At 40.2% G+C, this 17,286-nt stretch overlaps 2 protein-coding genes across 6 annotated transcripts in view; both read left to right on the plus strand.

Moving 5' to 3' along the window:
• Positions 1–520: 520 nt before the first annotated feature.
• LOC138329994 (myosin light chain kinase, smooth muscle-like) overlaps positions 521–17,286 on the plus strand; it is a 38,344-nt gene continuing 21,578 nt past the window's right edge. For 2 of the 5 annotated variants that reach the window (XM_069277315.1, XM_069277320.1), the window contains exons 1-2: positions 803–1,091; positions 12,500–12,573. In XM_069277315.1, the coding sequence (XP_069133416.1) occupies positions 1,048–1,091; positions 12,500–12,573 (118 nt within the window). In that variant the 5' untranslated portion in view covers positions 803–1,047. Of the gene's footprint in view, positions 739–801; positions 1,092–12,499; positions 12,574–17,286 lie in introns of those variants that run through there. The other 3 variants (XM_069277316.1, XM_069277317.1, XM_069277319.1) reach the window with 3 other exon arrangements.
• LOC138328834 (mucin-19-like) lies at positions 1,412–3,200 on the plus strand. Its single transcript, XM_069275562.1, has 2 exons — positions 1,412–2,386; positions 2,730–3,200. Exons 1-2 carry the CDS (start codon positions 1,412–1,414, stop codon positions 3,198–3,200), a joined length of 1,446 nt encoding a protein of 481 aa, XP_069131663.1.

Below are 17,286 nucleotides of genomic sequence, written 5' to 3' on the forward strand. Positions count from 1 at the left end.
ATTTTACACCTAATGATATGATTTTTGTAGACGCATTGCTATATAACTCGGGAGATTCAGTCCGTTTTTGTCGTACATCAATGCCGCGTCAGAAGCGGTATCATACATTATATGCTGTTTGATCATAGCTATTACTTCGCTTTACCGCCAAGAACAATGATATTTCATACCACATTACAGTAACGCATTCAAAAGCTGCCCAGCTCTGTGCCGTAATCTCACTCGGCTTTGTACATCCAGTCACAAAAATAACGGTATCGCCATCTTACCATGATAAATCCATTGAAATATCTCCGAGAGTTCTTATCATTAAGACTATTATATAACTATGGTGTATCTATCTGTCTACCCACGAGAAAGCTCGCCAAACATTTTATGTTGTGTGTTTTTATTAAACTACCGTTAGAATGGGGAGCGTGTCGGAGTGTTCCTGTTATTAAAACGAGGCAGAGTTTACATGTAATTACAGCGGCGTTTTTTCTCGCTCTTCCTCCACAAACTTTGTAAGATACAGCCCGAGCAGTAATTTAAAGCTAGCCCTGTAATAACCGGGGGTGCAGCGTCAGGCAGTAAGCGGATTAGTAATGGAGGAGAGGGCAGCTGGTGTCCAGAAGCCAAGTCCCGAGTGACCGTTGATACATGAGAAAGGGGTCTATGACTTAGTGAGGCCGGCCATGCTCTGACCTCGGGCCAAGAGCAGCGAGCAACACTAAATTACTCAACACTACACGTACATTGGTAGGTATCATTGCGCGTGACGTCACACACCATTAGTTCTATCCCTCGCGCTTTTGCGCGTGCGAAGCATTGATAGGACCAGGTTTCAGCACGCGCATTCCAGTCTGGTAGTGGACTGGTGGGCGATATGGTAACTAGTGGTAAAGGTGTGCCCGTTCAAACCACACTGGAATTTCTTTATTATAGTCATTTCCAACATATGTGTTCAGGTTTTATAACTTTACGGCCGATATAGGACCAAGTGTTACGTTTATTGGGTTGTGTTCTATTCATGACATCGTGGATATCATTACGAACGGCGTTCAGGAGATGGGACCCCTTAACACTGAGCAGGTCTGCTACTATAAATTAAAGTAAGTACAAAATGCTAGTAGTACAATTCCAATATACCACCTTTATTTTTGTCTGATGGGTAAACCGATACCTAAATGTCTGATAGACTTACCACAATAACTCTATGTCTGACGGACTTACCACTATATCTTAATGTCTGACAGGACTAACCACTAGGCCCTATATCTCTGACCGGACTTACCACTGAATCCCTATGTCTGACTGGACTTTCCACTGTATCTCTATGTCAGACGGACTTACCACTATATCTCTATGACTGACGGGACTAACCACTAGGTCCTATATATATATATATGACAGGACTTACCACTGTATCTCTATGTCAGACGGGACATGTCAGACGGGACTTACCACTGTATCTCTTTGTATGACAGGACTTACCACTGTATCTCTAAGTCTGACGGGACTCACCACTGTATCTCTATGTATGACGGGACTTACCACTGTATCTCTATGTCTGACGGGACTAACCACTGTATCTCTATGTGACAGGCTGACAGGACTTATCACTGTATCTCAATGTATGACGGGACTTACCACTGTATCTCTATGTCTGACGGGACTTACCACTGTATCTCTATGTCAGACGGGACTTACCACTAAATCTCAATGTCTGACAGGACTTACCACTAGGGCCTATATCTCTGACGGGACTAACCACTGTATCTCTATGTCTGACGGGATTTTTCACTTTATCTCTATGTCTGACGGGACTAACCACTGTATCTCTATGTCTGACGGGATTTTTCACTTTTTATCTCTCTGTCTGACGGGACTAACCACTGTATCTCTATGTCTGACGGGACTAACCACTGTATCTCTATGTCTGACGAGACTTACCACTGTATCTCTATGTCTGACGGGACTAACCACTGTATCTCTATGTCTGACAGGACTTACCGCTGTATCTCTATGTCTGACGGGACATACCACTGTATCACTATGTCTGACAGGACTTACAACTGTATATCTATGTCTGACAGGACTTACCACTGTATATCTATGTCTGACGGGACTTACCACTATATCCCTATGTATGACAGGACTTACCACTATATCTCTATGTCTGACCGGACATACCACTGTATCTCTATGTCAGACAGGACTTACAACTGTATCTCTATGTCTGACTGGACTTACCACTATATCCCAATGTATGACAGGACTTACCACTGTATCCCTATGTCTGACGGGACTTACCACTGTATATTTATGTCAGACGGGACTTACCAGTGTATCCCTATGTCTGACAGGACTTTCCATTGTTTCTCTATGTCTGACGGGACTTGCCACTGTATCTCTATGGCTGACGGGACTAACCACTAGGACCTATATATATGACAGGACTTACCACTGTATCTCTATGTCTGACGGGACTTACCACTGTATCTCTATGTCTGACGGGACTTACCACTGTATCTCTATGTCTGACGGGACTTACCACTGTATCTCTATGTCTGACGGGACTTCTTACCGGACTTACCACTGTATCTCTATGTCTCTATGTCTGACGGGACTTACCACTGTATCTCTATGTCTGACGGGACTTACCACTGTATCTCTATGTCTGACGGGACTTACCACTGTATCTCTATGTCTGACGGGACTTACCACTGTATCTCTATGTCTGACTGTAGGACCACTGTATCTCTATGTTTGACTGTATGACCACTGTATCTCTATGTCTGACGAGACTTACCACTATATCACTATGTCTGACGGGACTTACCACTGTATCTCTATGTCTAACGGGACTTACCAATGTATCTCTATGTCTGACGGGACTTACCACTGTATCTCTATGTCTGACGGGACTTACCACTGTATCTCTAAGTCTAACGGGACTTACCTCTGTTTCTCTATGTCTGACGGGACTTACCACTGTATCTCTATGTCTAACGGGACTTACCACTGTTTCTCTATGTCTGACGGGACTTACCACTGTATCTCTATGTCTTACCGGACTTACCACTGTATCTCTATGTCTGACGGGACTTACCACTGTATCTCTATGTCTGACGGGACTTACCACTGTATCTCTATGTCTGACGGAACTTAACACTGTATCTCTATGTCTGACTGTAGGACCACTGTATCTCTATGTTTGACTGTATGACCACTGTATCTCTATGTCTGACGAGACTTACCACTATTTCACTATGTCTGACGGGACTTACCACTGTATCTCTATGTCTAACGGGACTTACCAATGTATCTCTATGTCTGACGGGATCTCTATGTCTGACGGGACTTACCACTGTATCTCTATGTCTGACGGGACTTACCACTGTATCTCTATGTCTAACGGGACTTACCACTGTTTCTCTATGTCTGACGGGACTTACCACTGTATCTCTATGTCTAACGGGACTTACCACTGTTTCTCTATGTCTGACGGGACTTACCACTGTATCTCTATGTCTGACGGGACTTACCACTGTATCTCTATGTCTGACTGTAAGACCACTGTATCTCTATGTCTGACGGGACTTACCACTGTATCTCTATGTCTGACGGGACTTATTACTGTATCTCTATGTCTGACGGGACTTACCACTGTATCTCTATGTCTGACTGTATGACCACTGTATCTCTATGTCTAACGGGACTAACCACTGTATCTTTATGTCTGACGAGACTTACCACTGTATCTCTTTGTCTGACGGGACTTACCACTGTATCTCTATGTCTGACTGGACTTACCACTGTATCTCTATGTCTGACTGGACTTACCACTGTATCCCTATGTATGACTGGACTTAAGAGTGTATCTCTATGTCTGACGGGACTTACCGCTGTATCTCTATGTCTGACTGAACTTACCACTGTTTCTCTATGTCTGACGGGAATTACCACTGTATCTCTATGTGTGACGGGCTTGCCACTGTTTCTCTATGTCTGACGGGACTTACCACTGTATCTCTATGCCTGACGAGACTTCCCACTGTATCTCTATGTCTGACGGGCTTGCCACTGTTTCTCTATGTCTGACGGGACTTACCACTGTATCTCTATGCCTGACGAGACTTCCCACTATATGTCTATGTCTGACGAGACTTACCACTATATCTCTATGTCTGACGGGACGTACCACTATATCTCTATGTCTGAATGGACTTACCAGTGTATCTCTTTGTCTGACGGGACTTACCAGTGTATCTCTATGTCTGACGGGACTTACCACTATATCTCTATGTCTGAATGGACTTACCAGTGTATCTCTATGTCTGACTGGACCTATCACTATATCGCTATGTCCGGCGGGATTTACCACTGTATCTCTATGTCACTCTAGGTAGCAGGACCCTGTGGTATTATGTTGACATCATACCTAGGTAGCAGGATAAGTGTGATATTATGTTGATATCAGACCTATGTATTAGGACCCTGTGTCAATGTTGATATCGGACCTAGGTAGCAGGACCCTGTGTTATTATGTTGACTTCATGCTTACGAAGAGAGGAACTTGGTGTTCTAGATTATTTATTAAGGTTAGAAAACCCTATATATTTACATACGAAGAGTCAGGCCCCTGTGATGTTATAATGATTACAAACTAAGCTTCAGGAAGTTGTATAGCCTTAATGTCTAGGTAGCGAGTCTTGTAGACTATAAAGTATCGATGGTAGTTTGCTGATTTCATATCTGTGAATCAAGTCTGTTTTATATTCCACGCAAGAAGCACACAATGTAATGTTTTACACCTTTGTATTTTGCATAATATCAGGTATCAAATCCCTGTGGTATATGGATATATATTATCTTGTATTTAGACACACAGGGGTCTGAATCTTAGGGGTAAACCCATAAGAATCAGACCCCTGAGTGTTTTATGTAGAGTGGGCGCCGATGTGATAGGTCTGGTGCACACAGGTTTCAGGACCCTGTGTTACTAAAGCCTAAGTATCAGGTTCCTGTGTGTTTATAGACTGGTGGCATTTCCTGGCTAATAACAGTGAACACAGTTATCGGTCTCTGTGTTATTATGTAGATTATACGCATTTGTGTAGAATCTCATGATGCAACTAAAACCCAACGTAACAGGCCCCTGTGTTTTAGGTCTGATGGTACAAGCATCTGAGCCGTTTTCGTTGGCAAAAGTATTTTTCCAATTATAAATTCTGACGAACCTGCACATTGTGATAGCAGCCTATGATGGCTTAGTCAATGCTCGTCTGAAAACAATATGTAATCACCAGATCTATGAATACTTCACGTACAAACGACTTGTTCCAACCACAGGCGCACAGATTTTGTTTTTATTAAAGATATTTTAAGATATGTCTTGGTAGTATTTTCTGAAGTGATTATTACCAAGACATGCTGTCAGATTATTTTTTATGTCCGCAAATGTCTATGGTCCAGCCAATCAATCTAGGTGTCGTGTAAATGTACTGATACTAAGTAAAATTGCACGGTATTGTAGTGAGTTGCATGCTGTATACACAGGGACCTGAGTTACAGCATAAGTAGGTCTGGTGGGATTTCGATGGCTAAATAACGTGTTCCAAGTCCCTGTGGTATATAATGTTTGTAAATAATTGGTGTCATATGCCTTTGCAGACACAGGGATCTGGGAATTAGTTACAGATTATATAATCATGGACCAACCAGAGTGCCCTAAGACCATTTTTAGACGTTTAAGAGGTCTAGATTAAAAAACGATCAAAAGCATACGCTACATGGTACTATATATGGTCTTAGGGCACTCTGGTGGGTCCATGATTATATAACCTATAACTAATTCTCAGATCCCTGTGTTTGCAGAATACACTGTTATTTATTCTAAAACTCTAGGTATCAGACGTATCAGGCCTAGGTGTTAGATCTGATCGTATTTTACTGGTTAATACCCTGGTTTCAGAACACAAGTTTTAGGTCCCTATAAAATATGTACATACTAGGTGTCGGGTTCCTGTGTGTGTTTGATGATATTTGACAGGTTTCAAGTCCCTGTGCTATATGTATATAGTAGGTGCCGGGTTCCTGTGTGTGTTTGATGGTATTTGACAGGTTTCAAGTCCATGTGCTATATGTACATACTAGGTGTCGGGTTCCTGTGTGTGTTTGACGGTATTTGAAAGGTTTCAAGTCCCTGTGCTATATGTACAATCTAGGTGTCGGGTTCCTGTGTGTGTTTGATGGTATTTGACAGGTTTTGAGTCCCTGTGCTATATGTACAATCTAGGTGTCGGGTTCCTGTGTGTGTTTGATGGTATTTGACAGGTTTTGAGTCCCTGTGCTATATGTACATACTAGGTGTCGGGTCCCTGTGTGTGTTTATGTAGCACAGGTTTCGAGTCCCTGTGCTATATGTACATACTAGGTGTCGGGTCCCTGTGCTATTATGTAGCATACCTACTCCAGTACTTATAATTATGTATAGATCAGGACTTATTAAGAAACCCAGTGTGTTTGCTGGTTGGTGATGACCTTACTTCCTCTGTGTAATTACTGCCATACTGCTGAGATACACTAACCATGCCTGGTCCGGTCATGTTTACGCAGTTAATGAATGGCGTGTCTCTAATTACTTCACACTCAAACCACGGTACAGTTGTGTCTAGCATGTAGTCAGAGAAAATGGTCGGGACTCTGCAAATATAGACGGGTACCCGGTCTAAGGCGTTAAATTGCGAGGTGTAGTCGGGAAGTCGGGTAAATGAGAAATATAATCGGGTAGTCGGATCAATGGGAGATGTAGTTGAGTAAATGTGATATATAGTCGAGTAAATGGGATATATAATCGGGTAAATCAAGAGATATAATAGGGTAAATGAGATATTTAAATGGGTAAATAAGAGATATAATCGGGTAAATAAGAGATATAATCGGATAAATAAGAGATATAATCGGGTAGTTGGATAAATGGGAGATAAAGGCAGGTAAATGGGAGATAAAGGCAGGTAAATGGGAGATAGAGTCAGGTAAATGGGAGATATAATCGGTAGTCGGGTAAATGGGAGATATAACCGGTAGTCGGGTGAATGGGAGATATAATCGGGTAGTCGGGTAATTGGCAGATTTATAGTCGGTCGGGTAGCGAGTGAAGTTGTCGTGATGGGAGTTTTATAATCGAAGGCCACGGTCACAGGTGTTAATCTTGAAAGGTGTAGTCAAGTAGCCGGATGGACGGGGGTATATTGCGGTAGTCAGGTAAATTGGAGATCTTGACGGGCAGCGAGTGCATTCTATTTTAGGAGACGTAGTCGGATAGCAATATTTCCGGAGGTATAGTCGGGCAGAGATACTTTTTCTAGAGATAAGTCGGGTACCCGTGTTGAAGTATCATTTCGGGAGTTTTTATTGGGTAGGCGGGTAATGGCGTTATTTCGTGATTTATCGTCGGATAGGCGGGTAATGACGTTATTTCAGGAGACATTTTCGGGTAGTCGGGTGATAACGTCATTTCGTGAGTTATCATCGGGTAACCTGGTGATAGCGTTAATTCGGGAGTAATTATCGTCGGGTTGCCGGTTGAATGTATCATTTCAGACAATTATTTTAGAGACATTACTCTTTACCGTAAGTGTTCTGATGTCATTCATCGTAGGAGGAAGGAATGATTGCTTTGTTACATAGGATACATTTTGTAGTTCCGTGATTCTACGAAGTACACGGGATGTACCCAATCTCGGATCAATCATTCAAAATTGTGGTTGCAGCCCAAAGGTGGTGTGACTAGAACCAATCCCTGAATAATGTATGTGTAGGTTTTGCCTGCACGCGCGTGGGAGTCGCGTGAGCCAAAGCGAACTGTAAGAAAACCACAAATATTTCGAGTTTGTATTTAGAGCGGAAATGTACCAGTGGTATCTTCGTCTAAAACACGCCTATTTAAGGATTTCACGGGTTATATATAGAAAAATGCCGCAGTAAAGGTTTAAGAAACTGATAAGTTATATTTTTGATTTATATATATACCTATATCACTATCCACTCATTCTTTGTTGATCGTGTATAAAATCTGTTAGATAGAGATGTCGAGTTTGCCAAATACTGATATGGTGTAGGTACAGAGTCTATGTACAGAACTGTATATTTTTTGTATGACATGTATATAGATAAAATGGCAATGTTTTAATTGATAAGCACACGAAAACAAGATACCCATACATGACTTTTGAGATATTTTGAGATTCAATTCAATATACGCTGCAGCTTATTATATTATTACAGAAATAAAAAAATAAAAATACAAAAGAGAAGAAACTATATAGCGGCCAGACCGGGGTTCAAACCGATTTTTAATGGGTCTTTCTAACGTTCTTGAAGACACACGATACCATTGTACCACCACCGTGGGTATTTAGCTGGACGCCATTCATTGATTCTGACGACCGTGCCAAAACTGCAACAGTAGGCAATAGCAGTTTGATATAATAAACTTTTATAGTATCAATTCAATTCAATTCATTTTATTCACTCCAGACACACGATCTGTGTGTAACAGGAGGTCAATCAAACAAATACATAGAGATGACAGAACAGAGATACATCAATTACATAATAATGTTCTACAAGTTTAGAAATAATACATACATTACATATATACATACCCTACATTCTTACATTAATATGTAATATATTTTTTGTACATACTTTACATAATACATTACATTACATATATTATACACATTACATACATACATTGTTCTACGTAACTACATAAATACTATCAAGCAGACTAAAACTGCATTGCTAACAAAAGTGTGAATTTCATGAAGCTGGAATTTATCGGAGTATTTTCATAGCGTGTCACGTTTACGAGATATGAAGAAAAGCTATGGACCCCAGAGAAAAAAGTCATCGACTTACGTCCAGCATCTAGCAACTGATTAATGTAGGTTTTGAACTCGTTATCCTAAGGTGAATAGTAGTACTTAATTTGGGCACATAAAGGGGTAGAACGAATTATCATAGCCTGTCCCTCCGTTCCTGGGGAACGGTGACCGCCTTATATCCCTAAGACCCAATGCTCCTAAGGCCCGTTAGTCCGAAGGCCCAATAGCCCGAAGGCCCGATAGTCCGACACAAGATAATGTAACTGGAATTTAAATGCAAACAGTACCCAAAATTAAAACAAATACTTATAACAGTTTTCCATACAAAAGACAAAATTGTAAACTTGCTAAGATAGACTTGTCTGACTATTTAGATTTGACGCTGAAAATGATAACAAACAACGAAATGTAACGAATTTAAAAAGAGCATAATTTTGAAATACGTATTTGATGTTGAAGTATATACATTTCATATTCTAACTCTGCAATCCTGTTTAACATATTCCCTAACAATTAACATTATGCGAACAATTTCCATCATTTAAGGGGAAAATATGTCAAAGAAAGGAGTAACGAAACGCAAAAATAAGTCTTTAAGTACATACGTGTATTTTTCAGTTATGGACTTTTGTTCAGGTTCATATGGTGCTGTAACGTCTTGGTATTATTAAACATTCGATTCTTTTGGTGAACATGAAATGGTTAAATTATATGTCTCATCTATTGACGCACAGAGCCTTCAGTTTTACTATGACATAGACTACAGGGCCTGGGTAAAGTAACTAGGCTTAGTATCTCATCTGCTTCCATATGTATGATCACGTGTGTGAAGTATTTGGTATGAGTTCATATTTTGAACACTCCCCCCCCCCTCCCAAGATTTTTATAAAAAAATTGGCTTTGATTCACCAACTGTAGGGGTTCAGACGATAGACTTCGGAACATTGGTAAGTGTCAAGTACAATGTAAGTGGGTTCAAATCTCGCCGAGAGTAAGGTAACACCAATTTAAAAGAGTATTTCTGTTTGTTATATCTTGTGCATTACCAAAGTTAACAATATGTATGAGTGTTGTATCTATACGACAAAGGAAAGAAGGTACCAGGAAATAGTTTTCATATATATTTTTCTGGATTTTTTTCATTAAAAAATAACCCCCAAAAGACCATGTCCCAAATTTTATTGGTATCCTTTACATCCGTTACATGTGAATATCCTTCACTGAATTGTCCCTTGTGGCCGAGTGCATCCTGTAATATTCTATGTAATGTATTGCTTTTTCACTGGCTGAAAAGAATGTTTGTTTATATCTCTTGCATTGCCGGGGTAAGATGTGGCGTGATTTTGAGAATTCCTGAAATATTTAGACATCAGTTTTCGAAGTTTGTCGAGTTTTTGTTTGGTGTTTACCCGACATGTTCTATCGCTGAACTGGTATCATCATGTGTTACGGTTTTATTGAAGTGCCTTATTTTTCAGTCGCGGATGTCTTCAGTGCTATATATGTTTGTGCCAATATAATTAAGCTGAGACATATACATGTAGTTTCCTTCCTACATGTAATACTAATGAGGATATGATCACAGGCGTTTGGCTCTATAGATATTTTCTCTCTCTATGTATTTGTAATACTGACACAGTAAACTTTACACATATATAGAGAAAATGTCTAAAGAGCCAAACGCCTACGGTACCGTGAAAAGACGACTAATTCTTTTTGCCGAATACCGAGTTTCGAGTTGACATTTTCGAGTTTCGAGTTAACTTTTTCGGATTTCGAGTGAATTTTTCAAATTTCGAATAAAACTTCGAGTTTCGAGTCAACATTTACGAGTTTCGAGTGAACTATTTCTCGAGTCAATTTTTCAAGTTTCGAGTAAACTTTTTCGAGTTGTTGTATAACCAGTACCAACGAGGTGATTAGAAACTGTTGTACATGAATATATCTTAATAGGAAATAGTGCTATGTTAAAGTCGACAAATCTAAGTCCATATATCTTTTTCTACATTTTCATATTTCATTATTGATACATAGTTACATATCGATTCTCACAAGTCAAAATTGTCTTTTAATTCACAAAAATATATTAAAAATATTAAAACTTATTAATTAATGATAGTATCATAATATTATCTACCCGAATAAAGCCTTTTAAGCAAAATAAAATGAAATGGTGGATGAAAATAACCTTAATTAAGGTTTATTATTCCATTCAATATATTCATATGTATGTATCGTAATGCTTTAAAACGAAGGAATAATGAAAAATGTATTTTCGTTGAGAAAGTTTTTCGCAGTCGAGTTTTTGCCAAAGAAAATTAATATTTCCGCGAAATCTGATCGCCCTTGGAAAAAAAAATAATCGCACGCGGAAATATATTTGTTCTATAGAATAGAATTCAAAGATCCTCAAAAGAAATCGCAAAGACTTTATTTCCTCGTGCATATAAAGTTAAAAAGTTAAAATTGTTGATGTTTCATTAGCCATGAAGAACCTAAGACGATATTGGAGTAAAACGACGGGAACTGTACCACCTGATAATGTGTAGCGCGCTTCAAACAGGAGGATATTTGTACGGCGCCTGGGAAATTACCTAGGATGAAATGAAATCGCATCATGTGTATGTTGTTGCGCCAAAAATAGTGCGCAATGCCATCTTCAAACGCTCATCCAACCATAGTAAATGTGTTTAATGTTCTAAATGTAGTAAAAAGACATCGACTCGCCAGCAGTCATAAGCGAGTCTAACGTTGAAAGTATGCGTGATAGAACACAGTTCATAATTGTGTTATGAAAAACTAAGTGGCAAGTCTCGATGTTCTTTTAATAAATGAATTTTGAATTTCATAAATATCTAAACGTATAGACGGCTGTAGTCGTGTGCCAAATATTGCGCAATTTTCACAAAGAAATAGAAAATAAAATGTTTAATGAATTGAAACTTACCGATTAAGCATACAGGAGAGATAGTAGAACTAATACGATCACAGGCCTATGGTACGATAAAGGTGATAGTATACACATCGTGCTATTCATTGAATATTCACTGATTGTGTAACAGCAGGGACGGGTTAGGGTTAATTAGGATTTTGCCCCCAACCCCCCCCCCCCTCCCCATTACGTTTCATCTTCCTACGCCACTGTAACAGTGTAATAACATAACCATTTCTAGTCCGCTAAACCTGCCTATATTATTAGGTTTTTTTATTTTTATTTTTTGCCTAATATATAATCAGCTCGCGGTATATATTAGGCAAAAAAAAAAAAAAAAAAAAAAAAAATAAAAAAAAAGCCTAATAATATAGGCAGGTTTAGCGGACTAAATCATTTCCAATAACACGACAAAAATATCTAGAAAGGTCACATTTCTTGAATGTCTTAACTTCTATTTCTATATAGTAATGCTAATGATATTTATCCTGGTTGATGCGATTATCAATATTGTACAGGAATGCGTTTGCCAAATGCTGAGTTGTAAAAATCAGTTTTTTGGACTTTTTGAAATGTGTCAGACTCTTGTCACTGACCAAACGGTCCATGTATCTTTTGTGTAACAAATCCGAATGAAGCCTCCCGATCAACTGGCCTAGATGAACTTTAATATGATTGTTTCTTCTTTTAGGTGTATGGTCCTGGACTCAACAAAGATGCAGAAGTACACCAAAGTGCATGTTGACGAGAGTGAACCAACTGGAGGTAAGTTAAACCCTTAAACCTCAGGCATCAGCTCGACATAAGCCATTCAGAAAGTATTTTACTTTAGCCCGACATCAGCCAATCAAAAATAATTTGACTCAAGCCCGACATCAGCCAATCAGAAAAAATCAACCACCTCAGTTTACCACAGTTTAGCACTACCATTCAGTATTTGTGTCACACTAGTCCATTATCAGCCAATCATGGGCAGAATTTGTGTCACACTAGTCCAGTATCAGCCAATTAGAATTTGTGTCACACTAGTCCAGTATCAGCCAATTAGAATTTGTGTCACACTAGTCCAGTATCAGCCAATTAGAATTTGTGTCACACTAGTCCAGAATCAGCCAATCAGAATTGTGTCACACTAGTCCAGTATTAGCCAATCAGAATTTGTGTCACACTAGTTCAGTAATAGCCAATTAGAATTTGTGTCACACTGTCCAGTATCAGCCAATCAGAATTGTGTCACACTAGTCCAGTATCAGCCAATTAGAATTTGTGTCACACTTGTCCAATATCAGCCAATCAGAATTGTGTCACACTAGTCCAGTATCAGCCAATTAGAATTTGTGTCACACTAGTCCAGTATCAGCCAATCAAAATTTAGGCTATTAATCCTCATCCACCAATTAAAATCTGTTTCATCTCACTAAAGGGGACAGTTTAGAGAAAAAGTGCAATCACTAAAATAGGCAATACAATAAAGTTTAAATGAAAATTCACTTCATATAATGTAAATTTGGTTGGTTTGTTTAGCAATCTGTTTGATGCTAAGTAAAGCTAACGTTAAAATAGCTCACGGTAAAGTTGTGTAACTAGTTTATCATCGTCTGAACCTATAATTAGAGTAATGTTTTCTATGATATAGCTCTTACAATTTGTGGAACGCCCTCTAAGGTAAGACATTTTCCAGAAGGTTATAAGTTTTATTTGTGAACGTGACTTATACACTTTGTGTCAAATATATGTTTATTTCCCCTATTTTAAAACTCTCAGTTGTTGTCATGTTTCAGACTTAGTCTTTGTTATCAATAACTATTTTCGTAGACGAAACTTAAAACAACAGTTAATTCGTATGATTATATTCGATTTCACGCGTTTGTGAGTGTTAAATATATTTCTTTGTCGTAATCAACTTGACGCCAGACTTACAAAGCATATGATTAGTATTTAATCAAGAGAGTAAAACTTTTAAGACGCTATAAGGATTAGGGTCATACAAACGTAGAATTAGAGCTACAAAAGTCACTTTTGCTATTACGGAGTGTGCATACACCACTATTTTACTTCCAGTGGCGCATGTTTTATCTTAGAACGTGTCCATGGTAATATTAATTAACATAGCTGGCATGGTATCTCTCCTGGCCTCCGGTATTTTGTCGAGGTGTTAATGGACCGTCAATCATAGCAAGCTATGAAGACGTGTAAAACACGCTCCGGTTCACAGCGGCCAGTCCCTCCGACTAATACCTCTGACCATTCCTAGTTTACCCCCCGCCATTATTTTCTGTTATCCCATCGTGTCTTTTCACTGTTATTTCCCCGTATTCCCCTGTTATTCACATTACCTTCCCTCGTTATATCCCCTCAGCCTTCCCTCATATTATTCTCCCATCCTTCCCTCATGTTATTCCCTCGTTCTGCCCTCGTGCTATTCCACCGTCCTTTCCTCGTGGTATTCCCCGCCCTTTCCTCATGTTTTTCTCCCATCCTTCCCTCATGTTATTCCCTCGTCCTTCCCTCGTGTTATCCCCTCGTCCTTCCCTTCTGCTATTCCACCGTCCTTCCCCGTGCTATTCCACCGTCATTTCCTCGTGGTATTCCACCGTCCTTCCCCGTGCTATTCCACCGTCCTTCCCTCATGTTATTCTCCCATCCTTCCCTCGTGGTATTCCCCGTCCTTTCCTCGTGGTATTCCCCGTCCTTCCCTCATGTTATTCTCCCATCCTTCCCTCGTGGTATTCCCCGTCCTTTCCTCGTGGTATTCCCCGTCCTTCCCTCATGTTATTCTCCCATCCTTCCCTCATGTTATTCTCCCCTCATGTTATTCTCCCATCCTTCCCTCATGTTATTCTCCCATCCTTCCCTCATGTTATTCTCCCATCCTTCCCTCATGTTATTCTCCCATCCTTCCCTCATGTTATTCTCCCATCCTTCCCTCATGTTATTCTCCCATCCTTCCCTCATGTTATTCTCCCATCCTTCCCTCATGTTATTCCCCCATCCTTCCCTCATGTTATTCTCCTCATCCCTCCTTCCCTCATGTTATTCTCCCATCCTTCCCTCATGTTATTCTCCCATCCTTCCCTCTTATTGTCCTCCTCTGTATTCCCATCCTTCCCTCATGTTATTCCCCTCCTTCCCTCATGTTATTCTCCCATCCTTCCCTCATGTTATTCCCCGTCCTTCCTTAGTTATTCATTCCCCGTCCCTTCCCGTGTTATTCCCCGTCCTTTCCTCGTGGTATTCCCCGTCCTTTCCTCGTGGTATTCCCCGTCCTTCCCTCGTGTTATTCCCCGTCCTTTCCTCGTGGTATTCCCCGTCCTTTCCTCGTGGTATTCCCCGTCCTCCTTCCCTCATGTTATTCCCTAGTGGTATTCCCCGTCCTTCTCGTCGTGGTATCCCGTCTTCCTCGTGGTATTCCCCGTCCTTTCCTCGTGGTATTCCCGTCCGCTCTCCCGTTTCCCAGTGTATTCCCGTTCCTCGTGGTATTCCCGTCCTTCTCTCGTGGTATTCCCCGTCCTTTCCTCGTCCCGTTGTGTTATTCCCCGTCCTTTCCTCGTGGTATTCCCCGTCCTTTCCTCGTGGTATTCCCCGTCCTCCTTCCCTCATGTTATTCCCTAGTGGTATTCCCCGTCCTTTCCTCGTGGTATTCCCCGTCCTTCCCTCGTGTTATTCCCCGTCCTTTCCTCGTGCTATTCCCCGTACTTTCCTCGTGGTATTCCCCGTCCTCTTCCCTCATGTTTATTCCCCTCGTCCTTCCCTCAAACTATTCCACAGTCCCTTTCCTCGTGGTATTCCCCGTCCTTGTTCCTGTGGTTCCTCTCCGTGGTATTCCCCGTCCTTCCCTCATGTTATTCCCTAGTGGTATTTCCCCGTCCTTTCCTCGTGGTATTCCCCGTCCTTTCCTCGTGGTATTCCCCGTCCTTCCTTCGTGTTATCCTCTCGTCTTTCCCGCTTGTTATTTCTCCCGATCGTCGCTCGTGTTATTCCCTCGCCTTTCCCTCCTCGTGTTATCCCCTCACATTTTCCCCTCCTGCCAGTACACCGCGGCATGTTATGATCTGACCAGAGTATGGTATATGGACACTCATTTATTATCACTTTGGCCCCACGTGCAAACTATAACAAACACATCCCAATTAGAAGGTTCAGTGGTACAGCCATACTGGTGCGGATCAGTCACTTTATAGTGCAATTACGGAGCCACTGAAGGAAGTTTATGTCCTGGTGTTAACGGAAACCATCTGGTGCTTTACCGATAAATTGTTATGTAAGATAAAACTTTCACGATACCACTTCTTGATGATATGGTGTGACCGGGGTATACTAGTTCAGCCGACTGTTACTTCGATTGACCCCTGGTTGATCCCAGCGTCTGTTAACATCGACCTCGAGCGGCCTTGATGTTGCAAGTCAGCAATCAGAGGTAGAAGGCTACCATCAACACGGGTGTTGGCTGCATCGCAGCTACAGTGTACATGTAACAGCGCAACTATCGTGGTTAGAAGTAACAGGCATTGTATTGGTATCCACAAAATAAACACATACACTTACCATAAGTCGCAAGAATATTAAAGATGCTCCAACGCCGACAGAGCATAAATGATATTCATCATTTGAACAATAATTGGTGTTTTATCGTGTATATATATGTCTAATCAACACAAAAAAAAAATAACAAATAATTTATTTTCCTTTGGTGCATGCGCAATCAGTACATCATATCATATAGAATATAGTGCCACGGAATTTTTTCGGGATGCAGTTAATTATTTTTCATATTTTTAACTTGAAGTAAAATTAGAAGCTCAAACTTTTCAACCGTGGTAATGGTGTAAAGTAAGTAACTTTTGCAACTGAAGAAAAATGATAAATCGTCTGCTCCTGTTTTTGATAGTGAAAAAATACCATTTGTCAGCGATGGAGCATCTTTAAAAAGTTTTGCTGGAAATGTAGAAATGTATCCATCCACGTTTACGAACTAACTGCTTTAATGTCCCTTCACCAGAAGTCTGAACTGGGTTTCTACGATACAACTCATTGATTGATTGATTGAGCGATAAAATTTTTTTATCTTTAAACAAGGGGAACTAATCTAGATGTGATGTTAAGAGTCTTACCAATAACTTTAGGTCAGGTGGACATTTGGCACTCTGAAACCATTTCCATTGTTCTATTACATACATATTTATTGTCAAGTAAAATGTATTTTTACCGAAAAAAATAAACATTGCATCTTTGTAAAATTCAACTAAAAAGTACGTGTTCATGTCAGATAACAATAAATTAACGTTCGAATTACAGTGTATTTGTCTTGACATGAAAACACCATCTGAACACCATCTGAACGTTGTGAGGGAGTTTGTTGGCAAAAACTGCAGTTAGTCATCGTCAATATGAATGTGCATTAACCTTGATAGATCACGTGACAGAAAACCATTCGAAAATTCTCGAAATGAGAACATTATTTACACGGCTGGAAACACC

This window comes from Argopecten irradians, chromosome 8 (genome assembly GCF_041381155.1).
Source record: "Argopecten irradians isolate NY chromosome 8, Ai_NY, whole genome shotgun sequence".
In the NCBI taxonomy this organism is placed as follows: Eukaryota; Metazoa; Mollusca; class Bivalvia; order Pectinida; family Pectinidae; genus Argopecten; species Argopecten irradians.